Genomic DNA, 15,987 nt, shown 5'->3' on the forward strand with positions numbered 1-15,987 from the left:
ATAAGATAGAATACCAATCTGAACCAGCATATTTATTAGGGAGAGGAATAATAAGTACACAATTGAATTTCATGTGAACAAACTCAAGGAATCTTAGCAAGATGAATCCACTCATGAGCTGTATCTGCTTCCATTTATAGCACACAGCTGCTTCTTCTCTTGTACTCCAGGAAAGGAGGGGCACACAAACACCCCCATATTCAAAGTACCCAGCCTGCTCAGGAGGCACAGACACAAAAGTTACTTTTGCTGACAGTTGGGCCGAAACTCAAGGCACACGCCACTTGTTATCCATTTCTGTCCAGTTATCACAGAAGACCTGTGTGCAGGTGAGCTTTTTCAAAACAGACAAGGTGTTTTCATATTTCCCATGAATTCCTCACGCAGATGGCAGCTTCCCCAGGGCTCGTTACCTTGCACTCAAGACCAGCTTAAGAAATGTTCACTGATAGTCTTTTGCTTCCTGAGTTCTGACTGGGGGAAGGGGGGTTGGAGGGGAGATGACAAGGGTCTGCTGGGACATCTTTGTGTGGCATGGCAAACGTGCTGTCTGTCAAGGAGGGAAGGCAAGCATGTGTAGGAAGGCTTTTTTCTAGGTGACACCACAGTGATTCTTGATGCTAAGAGCCGTTCTGATTTAGAATGACTGTTTCAAATGTGCAAAATGTGATCCAATCATTCTGGGGTTTGTGGTGGCGGTGAGGGTTGGGAGTGATAAAGTTATTTTTTGTACTAAAGAGGCTACTTGATGGATGAGAGTGAGAGCTGAGGGCCTTGTTTGCACTGGGACTGCTGGAACCTGGGCTTTGCCAGGTGAGTCGTATAAGGTGAGAGAATTTGCCACTCACTCTCAGTCGTCCCTGACACTGAGCAGATAAAGCCTTCTCACAGAATAGGATTTGGCCTCTGCTTTTATGTCTATTTGGATCTGAGCTGTGGCTGTGGTTCTAAATAGAAGGAAATAAAATGCAATTCTGTGGAGCTCAGTCCAATGTATGAGATGCTTAATATACAAAGAAAGACCGTAGACCTAGGGCCTGAAACGGTCTTTGGAGGCCTTTTTTGTTCCATATGTTCAAAATATCGTTGGCAGGCAGATTCCTAGCCCCATTCAGTACTGCCACAATTGTCACAGGACTCGGAAACTGTGTCCCACAGCTTGAGTCACTCTGGATACATTTTGGAACCTGTTATTTCTAAAGAGCCCCAGACTCTGGAAGAAAGAGGAGGCTTTCCCAGCCACACCTCCAGGTGTTCTATGTAAACCTTCGGGATCACGCTATGTGTGCCCTGTACAGTTGTCCAAGCCTTGCCAGCAGCAGGGAACACCTGACAGCTTTGTTCATTGCTCAGAGGGCACCAGGCCCTGCAGAAAGGACAGTGCCTGTTGTCAGCTGGGGATGATGAGTGAGGTTGCTCTCTCATCTCTGTATATTTCAAAGAAAATAAGTACGGAGCATAGTAGCTTAATAGGAGAAGGCATGGGCTCATCTTTGGACACTCTGCAGGTGTGTTTGAGGGAAGACAGACCTGAGCCTTTGAGGAAGTACCTCTGACTGGGTATCAAAGTCTGCAGGCTCCAGGCAGCCTGCATCATGCCCATCCTTCCGGCTGTTGAAGCCCAGGCCATCACTGTTCAGAATCATGAAGCTGAGCTAAGGAGCAGGCTGGGCCCACCAGCCAATCTCACAGGAACTATAGGTACTGGAGACATACTTGTCTATGGCTATAAAGCTGTGATGCAACTCAGCCAGCAAGCCCTGGGACTCCTTCCAAGAGAAACCCTGGATAGAATTTCTGGAAAAACCCAAACTAAACAAACTAAGGAGCAAAACGAGAACAAGGCTAACTGTAAAGTTCTCACTTTTTTAATGAACATACAACTCAATTACTGATACGTAGCTATCAAAACACTTGCAAATGAGAGCAAAATCACAGGTAATGTTCTGAATATGTATTTTTTCCCTTTGCTCTTTGATTTAATGAAGTTGCTAGAAAACAGACTTTCTTTCAACTTTCCCATGAGCTGTTTTAAAATTCATCTTTTAATATAGTTATTAGGGGTGATGACATGGTGCTGGCATAAAGTCTCTCTCTGGGGAACAAATTATTTTCCTCTGTATGACTTGAAACTCGTAAAATCCAATTTGCTGTAAAAGCTTACAGGGGGGAAAAATCAATAGAACTTCTGCAGACCAAACTAGTTTTTGTGTTATAGCATTCTGGGGTATTTTGAGTTCTATGCCCCCTTCATTCCTAGGGACTCAAATGGAATCATCCAAAATTTAAACTCTTTCCCACTTTTTCTTTTTCCTTTTCTTTTTTTTAAAAATATAAGTCACAGGGAGACTGGGGATGTGACTTACATTCTGTGTGAAGAAACCATATTGCCCAATAGTGTCTGTCTCTTTTCATTCAGAGGAATCTTATGTCACAAAACAATTGCAGAGGAATCAGATTTCACGAGATTTGTGACAAGAATTTTTTTCATGTAATTTTCTTAAAATATAAATATGATAAAGCTGCACATGCATGAAAATAGCCATGATCTGAAAAAAGAAAACCCAAATAACAACAAGTCTTGGTGAAGACTCAGACACTGGAACCTTGGATTCTAGTTGTTTGGTGTATAAGATGATTCAAGTCACTGGAGATAAGTTTGATAACAGCTGAAAACCTCATACCTAGAATTTTATACAATACAGAAGATTCAGCCTTCAGCATAAGCAGAGTACAGGAAGCAAGTACAGGCATTTGTGAACTTGAGTTCATTTCATTGTTAGACCAGCCTCAAGGTAGACACAACCCAAATGCTCACAGACAGATACATGGATAAATGGTGGCATAGCCACACAGCAGAATGTTGTTTGGCCTCACAAAAAGATATTCTAACAAAAGCTACACCATGGATGAACCGTGAAGTCACTGTGCTGAGTGAAATAAGACACACCAAAGAACCAATCATATACAGTTCTACTCATGAGAGTTTTTTAGAGTCATTAGATTCAGGCAGACAGAAAGCAGAAAGGCAAATGCTGGAAGCTGAGGGAAGATGGGACTCAGGGGGAACAATTAGAACTAGGGTGCATTTCTGCACATGTGTGTGTGTGCACGCACATGTGTGTGTGCACATGTGCATGTGGGTGCCAGAGCTGGGAGGATCTAGTTATCTAGATGCAAATTTAGAAGACTTCCAGCTTAGCTGTAAGCTGTAACTCAGCCACATACCCTAAGTGGTTTCAGTGGCCAATGTGCTGAGGACAGAAATGTCACAAGCAAGAGACTCTTTTAGGAGTCTGTACAGAATGTAGGAAAGGTTTCATAGCAGGAGTAGTTCTGCTGAGCCTAGATATTCTTAGGCCCACTCAAGACCCTAGGTCCAGGCTTAGCCATGCATGCAGCCTGGACACCTGCTTAACCCTAACACAAGTTAGCTAGCTTTCCACCTCCTACAGATTGGGCACTCTCCTAACTCTAGCACAGGATGGCCCACTCCCTGCCTTCTGCAGTCTGGCTAATAGGGTTACACCTGATAAATATCATGGGGCCAGCACATCCTTGCTGCCTGTGTGAGGAAACCTGTAGCAAGTTGCTACAGTGGCAGAACAATTATAGATGGTGTAAGTATAGAACACCCAGCCCAGGGGTTCTGGGAAGCATAGACACCAGAAGAATACAAGGGGCCCTCTGCAGCTTCCTACTCATGAAGAAGACAGCCAAGAAGGGCTCAGTCTAGAAGCAAGAATGGAAGCAATTTAACATTCAGAACCACATCTGCGCAAACACAAACAAAAACACTCATCCTTGTGAGCTGCCCCCTCCTCCCACAGTGGAAGGGGCGGGCAGGCTGCAGTTACCTCGTGGGTCTTTCTCTCTCAACGACCATAGAGGCTGAGGCATGAGCTTTTGCAGCTCTGAGTCCACCTCAAAATCTGATATTCTTCTATTAATTCCAGCCAGACAAAGGTTTCCCAACACATCTTGTTCATTTGCAATACAGAGTTTTGAGGGTGTTTAAGTGACTTTATCCTTGTGAGTAAGTTGACCCAGAAGCCACTATGCTGGTAGGAATGTATGTGGAGGGGCCCAGGATACCCATCTTCCTTTCCCAGACATACAAACCTGCCAGGCTATCAGGTCCTTGAGCTTCTCAATCTGCCCATGGGCCTCAGGATGCTCCTGCAGGTATCGGTCTGTGAAGAAAGCCTGTGGAGACAGGGAGAGCCTTTTAGCACATGTGATTGCCTATCATGTCACTGTGTATAGGAGCCTTGGGAAGAGAACCATGCACAACAAGTCCCACAGCCCTCCCATGGCACTCCTTGAAGGCCCATGGTTGGACTCTCCCCAGAGCTTAAGGTCAAGTACAATACGTGGAGCACACTGACAGCCAGGAATCCAGAAAGGCCACAGTGGACATAGACTGCTTAGCCCTATTGAGCAGCATTGGCTATGGCCCTCTCAGCTGTACCAGTGTCTGGAAGTTCACCTTTGTAGCTGATATTCTTCTGTTTTATTGATTCCAGCCAGATAAAGATTTGTTTGGAAGACACAAACAATGGGAAGGTACTAACTTTTCTTCCATGATCATTGGCAGCTCACCAGGAGAGCCCTTTTGGTCTCAAGTTTAGATCTGTGTCAACAAGCTTCTTTTGTGTAGGGCCAACAGACACATGATTTTGGTTTTGTGGACCACACAGGCCTAGTGGCTCAAAATATTATTGCTACGTTAGGAAAACTGTCCCAGACAAGACATAAATAAATGTATGAAGCCCCAGCATTTTCAAAAATAGGCAGTAAGCTATGGTGAATAGAACTGGTTTAGCCTGTACCACATGATCTTCAATTTCTACCCATCCCCACTGAGCTACTATTAAGGAAGGCCAGAGACCCTCAACTGCACCCATGTCATCTCTCTATGGCAAATATCTGGACTCTTGCTTCTCTCCATAATGGAATATTTAGACCTTCAATGACCCCAGAGTTCTGGAAAGTGAGGGTGACTCTCCAGGATAACTTCTGGGTTCCAGGAATAGAGTTTGTGAATGCTCAGGCTGTCCCAGGTGTGTCACATGCCTTCTCATAATTGGCAAAGCCACCCATGACAGCAGGATCCACAATGCCATTTAGGAGCATGGACAGAGGGTTGATAGGCAGGCCCGGGTCATCCAGGTGCTGCTGGACCATGCTGCTGATCCTGTCATTGGTCAGCTGCATCGTCTCAATGGCGTTCTCCAGTGGACTGATCTCTACCTGCAAGAAAGAGAACATGGTGGGAATCACCCAGCTACTGTAGTGTGCCCAGGTGAGGCAGCCTCCCTGCCCTCCTGTACACTTGCCTTCTAACATATGGTTTATGTAAAAATACAGGTATTTGGGGTTATGAAATTTCAGTCATTTTGTGCATGTTAATGCAGATTTGGAGGCTTTACACCAGATCTTAGCCTGGCCACCATAAATGGTCTCATGGTCTAATGGCATGATTGCCTTCTATCTACCTTGGTTGCTTTGGGGCACAGAATGGAGGTCTCAGATCCTGAAGACTCTGGGAGTAAAGGACTCGGGGGCACTCCATCTTGGCTGCTGTGGAGTGGAGAAGTCTGGTGGAGTGGTGACATGTGTTCATAGACAGGCCCAGAGTTCTCAATGACATAGGCAAAAACGATCAGTGGACATCCAGAAGGGAAGAGCCAACTGGGCAAGCTCAGCCAAGTTCTTAAGCCAAATCACCAGGTGTTTCGGGGACTCACTGTTAATTGAATGGCAGGAGCCATCATCTGATGTGGGATCCAGCCCAGTGAAGGCACATGAACAAAAGCATATTTTAATTAATTTTTTTTTCTTGAGACAGAATATCATGTAGCCCAGGCTGGCTTCAGATTCAGCATACAGATGAAGGGAACACTGGGGCTTGGGGTCCTCCTGTGTGCTAGGATTACAGGTGTACACTGCCACGCCCAGTTTATGTTGGAAATAGAAGCCAACATGCACACAAGACAAGCATTCTGCCAACTGGGCTACCACACCCTTATCCTTTCAGTGGATTGTTTTGTGTGGGCAATTGTCATGGATCTGATGTTTCAGTCTTGGCAATAAACCTATGGTGGAGCTCTGTGTTTCGTTAGAGACGTCATCTTATAGCTCCCCGCAAATGTGAGTTTCATGTAAATAAAACTGTTCCATAGTGTTAGAGATGGCTTAGTGGTTAAGAAAACTGGCTGCTCTTCGAGAAGACTTGGGTTTGAGTCCGGGCATCCCTGTGGTGACCATCTGTAACTCCCAACACACAACACTCTCTCTTTTAGCAGGTACTGCATACACATGGTGTACATAGGATATGTACATGATGGCAAAATACCCATTCATAAACAAAACCAAACAACAAAATAACCCTTGTTTCCATAGCAAGGCAAAGTTTGGTTAATACAATGGGAATTGTGTCTTTAAAAATAAATCCCAGGACAAATACATTCTCACTTGAAATGAGTAAATTCTACTTGTTATTTGTTATGCGCGCGACAACAAGAGTGCCAGAAAGAGGCTTGGTGCAAAGTTCACGGAGCGGAGCAGCACAGCTAGGGCAGAGACTGCTAATGTGTCAGAAGGAATGGGTTTCCTGTTAGCTAGCCCTGAGGGTGGCCACACAGTGTTGGAAAGAAGATGCTGGGGGAGACGGGGAGATACTGATGCTCTGAGGTACACACAGACTGCTGACAGGCACTGAAGGGTCTGTAGCATGTATGAGGCCATAGGATCACAAAACTCTTGAGAATAAAGGGGGGAGAGGTGTCAAATGCATTAGGAGAGGGGAGACAGGTATCTCCTATGGTACATCCTTACCATGAAGACAGATTTGACTTCAAACCACCTTAAAATCCCCGGCAGTTTATAGGCTGTAGTGTAGATGGTTCTCTCGATCCACATATTCTGTAAGAAGAGCCCAGGCAATACATGTCAGGAGGGGGATGCCAGTAGGAAGGGGCTCTGTTCTGCTGGGTATTTGTGTGAGCCCATAATGTGGGTCCTTTAGCAGGACAAGGTCAGCCTGTGCTCACAAAGCACAGGTGTGTGCTGAGGGAACCTCAAGAGCCATGTTCTACTTGACAGCTACAGTAGGTCATCAAAGTGCCCTATTTCTTACCTATCAAGCATGCCTCTCTGCTGTTTGGCAAGGAAATGTAGTGAGTGATCAGGGGTTGCATAAATACCTCGGAATGAGAGGGGTTCCCTCTTAAATGAGTGTGTTCGGGGAAGAGGTCCAAGTACATTTTACACTAGCCTTACCTAGGGTTCAGAAGAAACTCAGAGGCACAAATGCATCAAGGACAAGGTTTCCTGAAACTGACCATTTGTGATTCAATAAAATCGCTACTTTAAACAAGACAATTATGTTTATATTCTATGGGCACATAGTATGGAAACAGAAGAGAGGCATATCCACAATGCACTGAGGAGGACCTAAACACTTTAGTGGCCTTTGTTCAAGGCTTCTCACCCAGTGTCATGCCTTTTCTCCATGTATACTTTGTTTGTTTGTTTAGATACAGGTCTCATGTAGTCTCTCCTGGCTCAAACTTGGTGGTTAGTTGAGGATGAACTTGGACTTGTGATCTTTAGTGCTGGGATTACAGGTGTGCACTACAATATCCACTTAGCTTGAGCAGAGCTGGGGTTCAGACCTAGGTCTTCCTGCATTCTGGGTAAGCATTTTACCATCAAGGTACGACCTCAGCTCTATGTATATCTAAACAAAAGCCATTTCTAAAACTGCAGCCTTTTCAATAGTGCACCTCATGTACTGCAGGAAATGCTTTCAAACCAATGGGACTAATTCTGTCTGGCTCTTTAATGGTTGGTCCCTCAGCTCTAGCAGACAGGCAAATAACTCTCCAGACTGCCACCTTCGCAGACATACCTAGTCATGCGATGACAATTACAGAAAGCTAGCCTGGCCTTTAGAACATCTGAGACACCTGGGCAAAGTAAAGGGACCACAGGAGCTTCATGGTCATAGGCAGATCTTTGTTTCCTAGGTCAGGTTTTTCTGCCTGTGTTCCTGAGGACTTACTAGAGAAAAGCAGCCTTTCAGAGCCTGTCCACTGCCTGTTCCAGGCCATACCCTTGTGAATATCCTATATTGATACCCAGTTCCTTACTCAGGCCCCTACCTTGACTGGCTCCTCCTGAAGTTTCAGCCCCTGCCAGGCTTACAGATGCTGAGCACAGCTCTTGGCTTCATGGTGAAGTTTTCCTAGCCTTGCCCTTTGGGTCAGAAGCCCTATAGAAGGGGCCAGGATCAAGCTTCTCACTAAAGAAAACCACTTTGCTCTTTTCTGGAAGTCTGAACCTTTGTCAGGTTATGAAGGGCTAAATCCTGTAGCTTCTGAATGATCCATCTATGTGAGGACCCAAATGGGGCCAGCGGAGGATTTTGGGGCCATCTAGAAGCAGCACAAGCTCTGAGGCTTAGCACAGCTCAAAATGTCAGGTGTCTCGGTTATTCTTAGCTCCTCTGCCGGCTGGCTGAGCACCCTTCAGCAATTTGCTTGGCCTCCATGTGTCCATTCCTTACAGTATAAGGATATACATACAGCAAGATGAGGCGTGGGTAATGGGGGAAAGTCAATAAATCCCTGGGTCCCTGACATTGCAGGATAACATGACTTATTATTGTGAGAAAAATACTCAGAAAACTGTTGATTTACTCTTAGTGTGAATGTCCAGGTTGTCTGTGCCTAGGCTCTGACCCTAGTTAACACTTTAAGGACCAGCCATCAAAGGCCTGGGAGATTGGTACTGGCCAAGGAACACAACCTTTGTCTTGAAACAATGAGTCAACTCACTCCAAAGTCCTGTCATCATACAAGGACACTGGTCTCTGGGTCACTAAGGTGACTCCCAGGAGGTGTTAAGGAAACTCAGGTTTTTTTCCTCTAAGGATTTCTAGGAAGGGAGGGTAAAAGTCCTTCTACCCAAAGCAACCCTGACAGCAGGCTTCAAACTATGCTTTGGGTTAGTTGTGGGTGTTAATTCACCTTTGGTCTCCTATATCCCAAAGGCCTCTCAATGACAAATGAGGCCATGTTAGCAGGGCTTGTCTTTGCTGTTACTCAGGGGCTAAAGTCTCCTTGGAATATGGATTCTGCAGGGGGCAGTTCCAGTAAGAGCTCTTACCATCTCAAACTATGGGTTTGTCTGGTATCTTTTGAAATGGGTGCCATTAAATCAATTCATTTGTACAGATTCTTTGAGAGAGGTTTCTTTGGTATTTTACACTTTGTTTTGTAATACCCAGGGTCTTTTTATTGGGACCTGGGGTTTGCCTAGTAAGCTAGAGTGGTTAGCCAGTGAGCTCCAGAGATCTACCTTACTCTGTCACCCCAAGGTCTATTGACATGGTTCTGGAGATGGAATTCAGGTCTCCATGCTTGTATGGCAAGCCATCTCCCCAGTTCTCTCTCTCTCTCTCTCTCTCTCTCTCTCTCTCTCTCTCTCTCTCTCTCTCTCTCTCTCTCTCTCTCTCTCTGTGTGTGTGTGTGTGTGTGTGTGTGTATTACTATTTCCAGGGCCAATGTAGTGGCTGCAAAAATGCCTGGCAATGTCTAGAGCTCTGGTTGGTTGTCATGACCAGGGAGATGACATTGGATTCAGGTTGGAGGTGCATGGTGTGGCCCCAAAGAGGATCACCCAGTCTAGAATGGCAGTGAGAATCCTGCTGCAGTGTGATGAGTTACAGGAAGGCTTGGTGCTGGCCTCACATGACTGCCATTGTCACCAAGGCCAAATTAGCCTCTGGAGTTCTGAGCACTGAGACTAGTGTTAGAGGATTAGATTAAGGGTTATCCTCTCATAATTGCACAGAGTCTAATAAATAAATCCTAGTTTGAGTCTCATTCATTTCAAGTGGAGATGGGGATAAGATTAATTATTATTATTTTACATTCATTAGAAGGAAATACCCAATGCCCTAATGCCATTGGTCCCATTATTTCATGTCTCAGCTATCTCGATGATAAGCTCTGTGAGATGCTACTAGCTTTACTCAGTCTGAAATGTAATGCTTAGGATGTCTGCAAGCAATGCACAGAGACGTTTGTCACTGTCCATGGTGGCCTGTGGTGGTGTGTTCTCCTGGCTCTTCTATGGTTGGAAGAATAGGTGGGGACTTGGGGGTGTTGTTACTGTGGTTGTAGATGTGTTTTAATTACCGCAAATTCATTGTCTGGGTTTTTCTCCCCTTTCCGGATGGGCCGTGAATATTCAAATCGCTGCACCTCATTCACCCTGTAAAAACTGTAGAGACAGACAAATCGTTAGACTTTTAACCTAAAAGCAGCTGACTTGCTGGTAGATTGGGGGAGGGGTTCCTGTTCAGAATACAGTACTACATCTCAGGAAGTATCCCCAACTTTGATCTGAAGCCACAGCCTTGGCTCCTCCTTCAGCAGCTTCTGGAAGGACATGCTGCAGGTAGAAAAACTGACCGGAGACTTTTGCCTCCTCTCTGTCTCTGCCAGCCCTCAGGGGAGAAGAGATGCTGAGTAAGGTGGATTGGGCACAGGCTTCGCAAGGTGAAGAGAAATAGAGAAAAAGTGCCTGTGGATTTCAGAGATCTACGCACTGCTTTTAAAAAACAATCATATGTGGTTTTAGTGATATAAATATATATAATTTAGTTATATATGTAATCCATAACAAATAATAAAACTACATACACACATCAAATACACACACATTTATTCATATATGTGTGTGTGTGTGTGTGTGTGTGTGTGTGTGTGTGTGTGTGTAGGGTTTTTTTGAGATAGAGTTTCATTATGCAGTCCTGGATGGCTTGTACTTTGTTATATGGACAAGGCTGGCCTTGAACATACAATGATCCACTTACTCTGCCCCAGTTAACTTATCTAGAAAATTGACAATGTGTATATTTTTAAAAAGAAGGGTGTCATGCACTTTAGTTTCAGATTTTTGAGATGTACCTTTAGCAGATAGATCTGCATGCAGGGCCATAAACAGCCCATTGTCTGTCTTCCTTAGTGGGTAGAGGGTGGCCTGTGCTTGTGAAGGGTGCATGTGTGACTTAATTCTCTCCCCAGAAGAGGATGTGCACAAAGCCATGTGAGGGGCTCTGGGATTCTCTCTTTGCCTACTGCTGCCTTTCTGTGAACACACTCCGACAGAAAGGCAGCCCTAGTTTGTTTCCATTACTTTCAAGGCAACAGTGATGAAAGGCTAAAGGGTCCACGGAACTCCAGGATGTGGAACAAACAGACCACAGGAGGAGCCCGCCTCAAAGAGGCTGCAGTTCCCAAGAGCACAGAGATCAAAGGGATGATTCACCACAACAAAGAGTCTTCAGGGAGCTGACTCTACAGCGCCCCCTCAGGATCCGTTGCAGCTTAGCACCGGTGTGTGAGCTCAGTATCGCTGGGATATGTGCAGTTTAAATGCCACTCACTGCATGACCCTGTCTGTGTGTTCATTTGTTGGGGGCAGGGGGTGCATGGAGAGGTCAGAGGACAACTCTTGGCATGGTCTTTCAGGCACCTTCCACTTTCTGTTTGAGACAGGGTCTCTCAATATCCTGGAGCTTTACTGAGTAGCTCTGCTTGCTGACCAGTGAGTTTACAGGGATTCCCCAGTCTTTGCTTTCCACTTTGCCATTGCTGGGTTAAAGCATAAAGCACCGTACCTGGTGGTTTCTATTTGTTTTTAATATGGGTATTGGAGATAAAACTGAGGTCCGAATGCTTGCAAAGTAAGTGCTTTACCAATGGAATGATCCCTCTAACCCCAGTGCAAAAGGTTTTTGCTTTGTACCTTAATGAGGAGCAAATACACCAATCTGCTTCTATATCATAAAAGGCAATGAGTCTGCACCTCCACAGGATAGGGGCTGGGTTGGGTTTGAACACTGTTGGGTATTCTACCCTGAATGTGTGGTCTCTAAGGAGACCAAGGCCTATTTCCTTCTGCGCTTCATCTTTGCAGACCCGGGGAAAGGAATCCCGAGCACCCCTCTAATAACGTTCTTACCCTTTTGTGGGTACCAGAAATCATTAGCTTTCCTTGTTCTTGGGAGAGGGTAGAAGAAACATCTAGCATGTTTTTCAAAGGTTAAAGTCTACACTTCAAAAGGTAGACTTATTAGCAAGAGACCCATCAGCATCTTGCTACGTCTTATTGGTTAAAAAAAAAAAATTAGCGTGGTTACCTTACAATCTGTTCAGACACCGGCCGGTGAAATTTGGGAGGCAAATCTAGCTTGGGCTTCACTGTGAAGCACTGGATGTCTGAGGAAAGAGGGTTAAGGACCAGATGGCAGCATACAGGACAACCAAGAGAAGCCCTGCTCCCTGCATGCACCAGTGCACCCATGTTACCATGTATGGCCCTCCTGTTGCCTTAAAGGATACACTGGCCAGGAGAAGTCTTAATGTCATCGCCGGGTGGAGACGTCGTCTTCATTTTCTCAGCATTTGGAAACTGAGTTAATAGCCGAGCTTCAAAATCTTCCCGTCGCTCATATTCTTTTCCTCGGTAAATGAACACTTTTCCCTGGAGACAGTGACCTTTGTTAACTAACCCCACAGGTGGAGGACCGAGAGAAGCTTACATACAGATTGCTTGTCTTCAAACGTGTTTGATGGTTTTGTTTGTTTGATGTTTGTTTTAAACAATTTTTTTTCTTTTTAAGCCACTGCATTTAAGAATAACTAGAAACTATACTCTCTAGTCAAGAGTACCAAAATTCATATGGCTGAACATTCACAGTGAGCTTTATTCTTAGCAAGAAGGACCCCATTACAAACCTGTAAAGGTGGCCAGAAAGATGCCTTAGCAGGTAAAGGTACTTGTAAGCCAAGCCTGAGAAGCTGAGTTCAATCCCTGAGACCCACATGGTGTAAGAAGAAGTGACTCCCACAAGTTGTCCTCTGACATCCATATGTACACCATGGCACACGAACACACGCACGCATGCACACAAGTGCACAATAAGTTCTAGTTTTATATAAATAAGTGTAATAAGTAACCAAGCAAGGCACAGGAGTCCCACACATGTTCATAAAGGGTTAAGTAGCCAGTGTGTGTGGACAATGATACTTGTTTTTCTTCTCAGGTGAATTCGGAGGAGTTAAGAATACAGTGACTGGAATATAATTACTTAAAGCCAAATTTCCCCACAGAACTGTGTCCACTATAGGGGTTGCTCAGCCTCCTTCTCCTGTTTTTGTTCTTGGTTTTTTTGTTTTTGTTTTGAGAGCGAGAGAGAGAAAGAGAGAAAGAGAGAAAGAAAGAAAGAGAGATAGAGATAGATAGATAGATAGATAGATAGATAGAGAGAGAGAGAGAGAGAGAGAGAGAGTCTCTATTATATAGCTCTGTCTGTCCTGGAACTCACTGTGTAGCCCAGGCTGACCTCTTGCCTCTGCCTCCCAAATGCTGAGATTAAAGCCATGTGCCAACACACCTATTAGCCTCTACTTTCATTTTTCAAGGAAGTAATGGGATTCTTCCTTGGGGAGCCTTTCATACTCCACTGTAACCTGGATAACCACCCATCTCAGTAACATCCTCAGAAGTTTCTATCTTATTGGCTGTTTGTCTTTTATTTTGTTAATTCATTGTGCTGTTTGTCAAAAAAAAAGCATCAACTCTGGTCATATAGTTAGAATGTATTTTCTTGTGAAAGATCCACGTGTGTGTGTGTGTGTGTGTGTGTGTATGTGTTTATGTGTATAAAATTAATTAGTTTTTAAGTTTCTCTCATGTGAATTGGGTCCTGTGTTAATTGTCTACCTAGACACAGGAGAGAGTTGGCATGAGAACCTAGCAGCCAGTAGCAGCTGCCTCCCCCTTGTAGCCATAATTAAGTCATCATTTCTCTGCCAAAAAGAATATAACTGCATGGGACTAAGGGGAGTTCCTCAGAGCCTGATTTAGTCCATGGGTATCACAGTGAGGTCAGCAGAGATGGAAGAAAGGGGACCTCAGACAAACAGGAAGACCCTAAGCTCCTGGCCTCTCTGAAGCCTGGAAATGAGTGAATGGTAGGACTTCCTTCTGGCAGGATGAGCTCTGTATGATCCTTACTCAACAATGATAAGGTGTATGCAGCTTTTAGGCTTTTGTCATTTTCAAGTGACGTCCTCCAACCTAGATTTCACTGGAGGCTGTTAGCTCAGGACAGACCAGATAGCTCTGGTATGTGCATAAGTAAAGGGCCATTCCCCTTTCACCCTCCTTACCCTCTCTGTGGGTTTGATCAGTCATGCCACATACATCTGGAAGGAGGAGTCCTGAGACATAGAACAGATCTCTTCAAGGACCAGAGAGTTCTGCATGTCAGCTCAGTTACAAACAGGTGTCAGTGGCTACAGCATGACACACCTGCTGTCATTTGAAGGCTGCCACCTCTCTAACTACCTAGTTCTTTTCTGTGCTTCTGCTATCTATTAGGAGACTTGACTGTATCAGCTAGTGATGCTAGGTGAAGCCCCTCCTTATCAGTAGCTGTCCATGAACAGATACAGGTCGGTGGCAGTGAGAGGAAGACAGAGTGAGAGGAGCAAGAGAGGGACAGAGGTAACAGCATTTTTCTACACATTCTTAGATCTGTGTTGACTCAGCCATAAGTAAAAACATATGTAATCAGCATGTTTTCACAGAGATAAGGGGCGACACCTTCCCTTACTGTGGCTTGAAGGACCCTGCCACTCTTCTACCCTTTAAACACTGAAATACAGTCACCAGTGTAATGGCTGCTGGCTAATTGAACGTGTTGGGAAAGGACTGGCTCTGCTAAGGTCTCCAGAAACTTTCTTGTACTCTATAGGGCCTCATCAGACACAGAATCTACTAGTCCTTTGCCCTGGATTTCCCAGCCTCCAGATCTACGAGCAATACATTATTGTTGTTTATAAATTACTCAGTCTAAGGTGTTTTGTTATAACAATCCAAACCGATCTGAATAATCCCTTTTCAAGTCCCAATTTATTCTGTAGTTTAACAAATTATTAAGGAAGTAACGGTTTAAGGATTAGATTTTTCTCCCCTGCTTTGCACTTAGGTATGGCTTGAAACATCATTATGGAAGAAAAAAAATGCCCTATTTTTTCTGGAAGAAAAATGTCAAGCAGAAAGCAAAGTAATATGTAGTCTTAATTAGAGATATAAATACGGAGTCTGGGCCTCCTGTGAGGCTCTCCGAAGCCAAGCATTTCAGGAATGCAGTAAGATTTACTAGAGAGCAGACTCCTCAGAAAGTAGCATGCATTTATTAAGCTTTACCCTCGAAGAAGGCACAATCATAAAAACACATAAAGGCTTTAATAGAAAAACACTAGAGTTATAGACGAAAAACACTAATAATATTTTCCAAAAATGTCCATTACTTTGCATTCTGCAGTAGTCCTTCCAAACATGAAAACGGGGGAAATGTACATAGAGCCAGAGATATTTATTCCTTGTGAGAATGATAAATATTAATAAGAATGCAAAAAAAAAAAAAAGCAATGAGCTCGATTTATGGAGAGAAACGGTGCCAAGGGGACAGGCAGATAGCTCGGCGTCTGCTCTCTCGGCAGCTTGGAGTTGATAAACATTCCGCCCACTTTTTGGTAACTGGTAATGTCATTGTCAGACTGACCCCTGCCAGGCGATCTGTGAAGCGTAATGGATATATTGCTTCAGCCCCACAGAGTTATTCAGGTGTGTCAGGAAAGTCAGCTCAATGTTAATCAAGCACTTTAAACTCCTTAGTCTCAGCTTATATTTTGTCCTTTGACGGTGGAAGTGGCCCAGGACGGTCCCTGGAGCCTGTAGTAGCCAGTGCTTCTGACTGTACTTCAGTAGCCAGTGCTTCCGACTGTATTGCAGTAGCCAGTGCTTCCGGCTGCACTGCAGTGTGTCTCCCGGGGGCATTCCATCTCATGCTCAGTTGGCCTGCTGCCTTACTGTTGGAGCTAGATACTATTTCCATGG

General features: G+C 44.6%; 1 protein-coding gene across 1 annotated transcript in view; it reads right to left on the reverse strand.

Annotated features, from left to right (window-relative positions):
* The window catches only part of Dock1 (dedicator of cytokinesis 1), a 508,897-nt gene that overhangs the window by 23,286 nt on the left and 469,624 nt on the right, over positions 1-15,987 (reverse strand). The window contains exons 41-46 of the mRNA XM_028772526.1: positions 12,420-12,561; positions 12,218-12,296; positions 10,209-10,293; positions 6,841-6,927; positions 5,077-5,253; positions 4,123-4,206 (exon numbers count right to left, since the gene is read on the reverse strand). Coding sequence (XP_028628359.1) covers positions 4,123-4,206; positions 5,077-5,253; positions 6,841-6,927; positions 10,209-10,293; positions 12,218-12,296; positions 12,420-12,561 — 654 coding nt within the window. The remainder of the gene's footprint in view (positions 1-4,122; positions 4,207-5,076; positions 5,254-6,840; positions 6,928-10,208; positions 10,294-12,217; positions 12,297-12,419; positions 12,562-15,987) is intronic.

The sequence above is a fragment of the Grammomys surdaster genome, unplaced genomic scaffold (assembly GCF_004785775.1).
Source record: "Grammomys surdaster isolate TR1022 unplaced genomic scaffold, NIH_TR_1.0 214, whole genome shotgun sequence".
NCBI lineage: Eukaryota > Metazoa > Chordata > Mammalia > Rodentia > Muridae > Grammomys > Grammomys surdaster.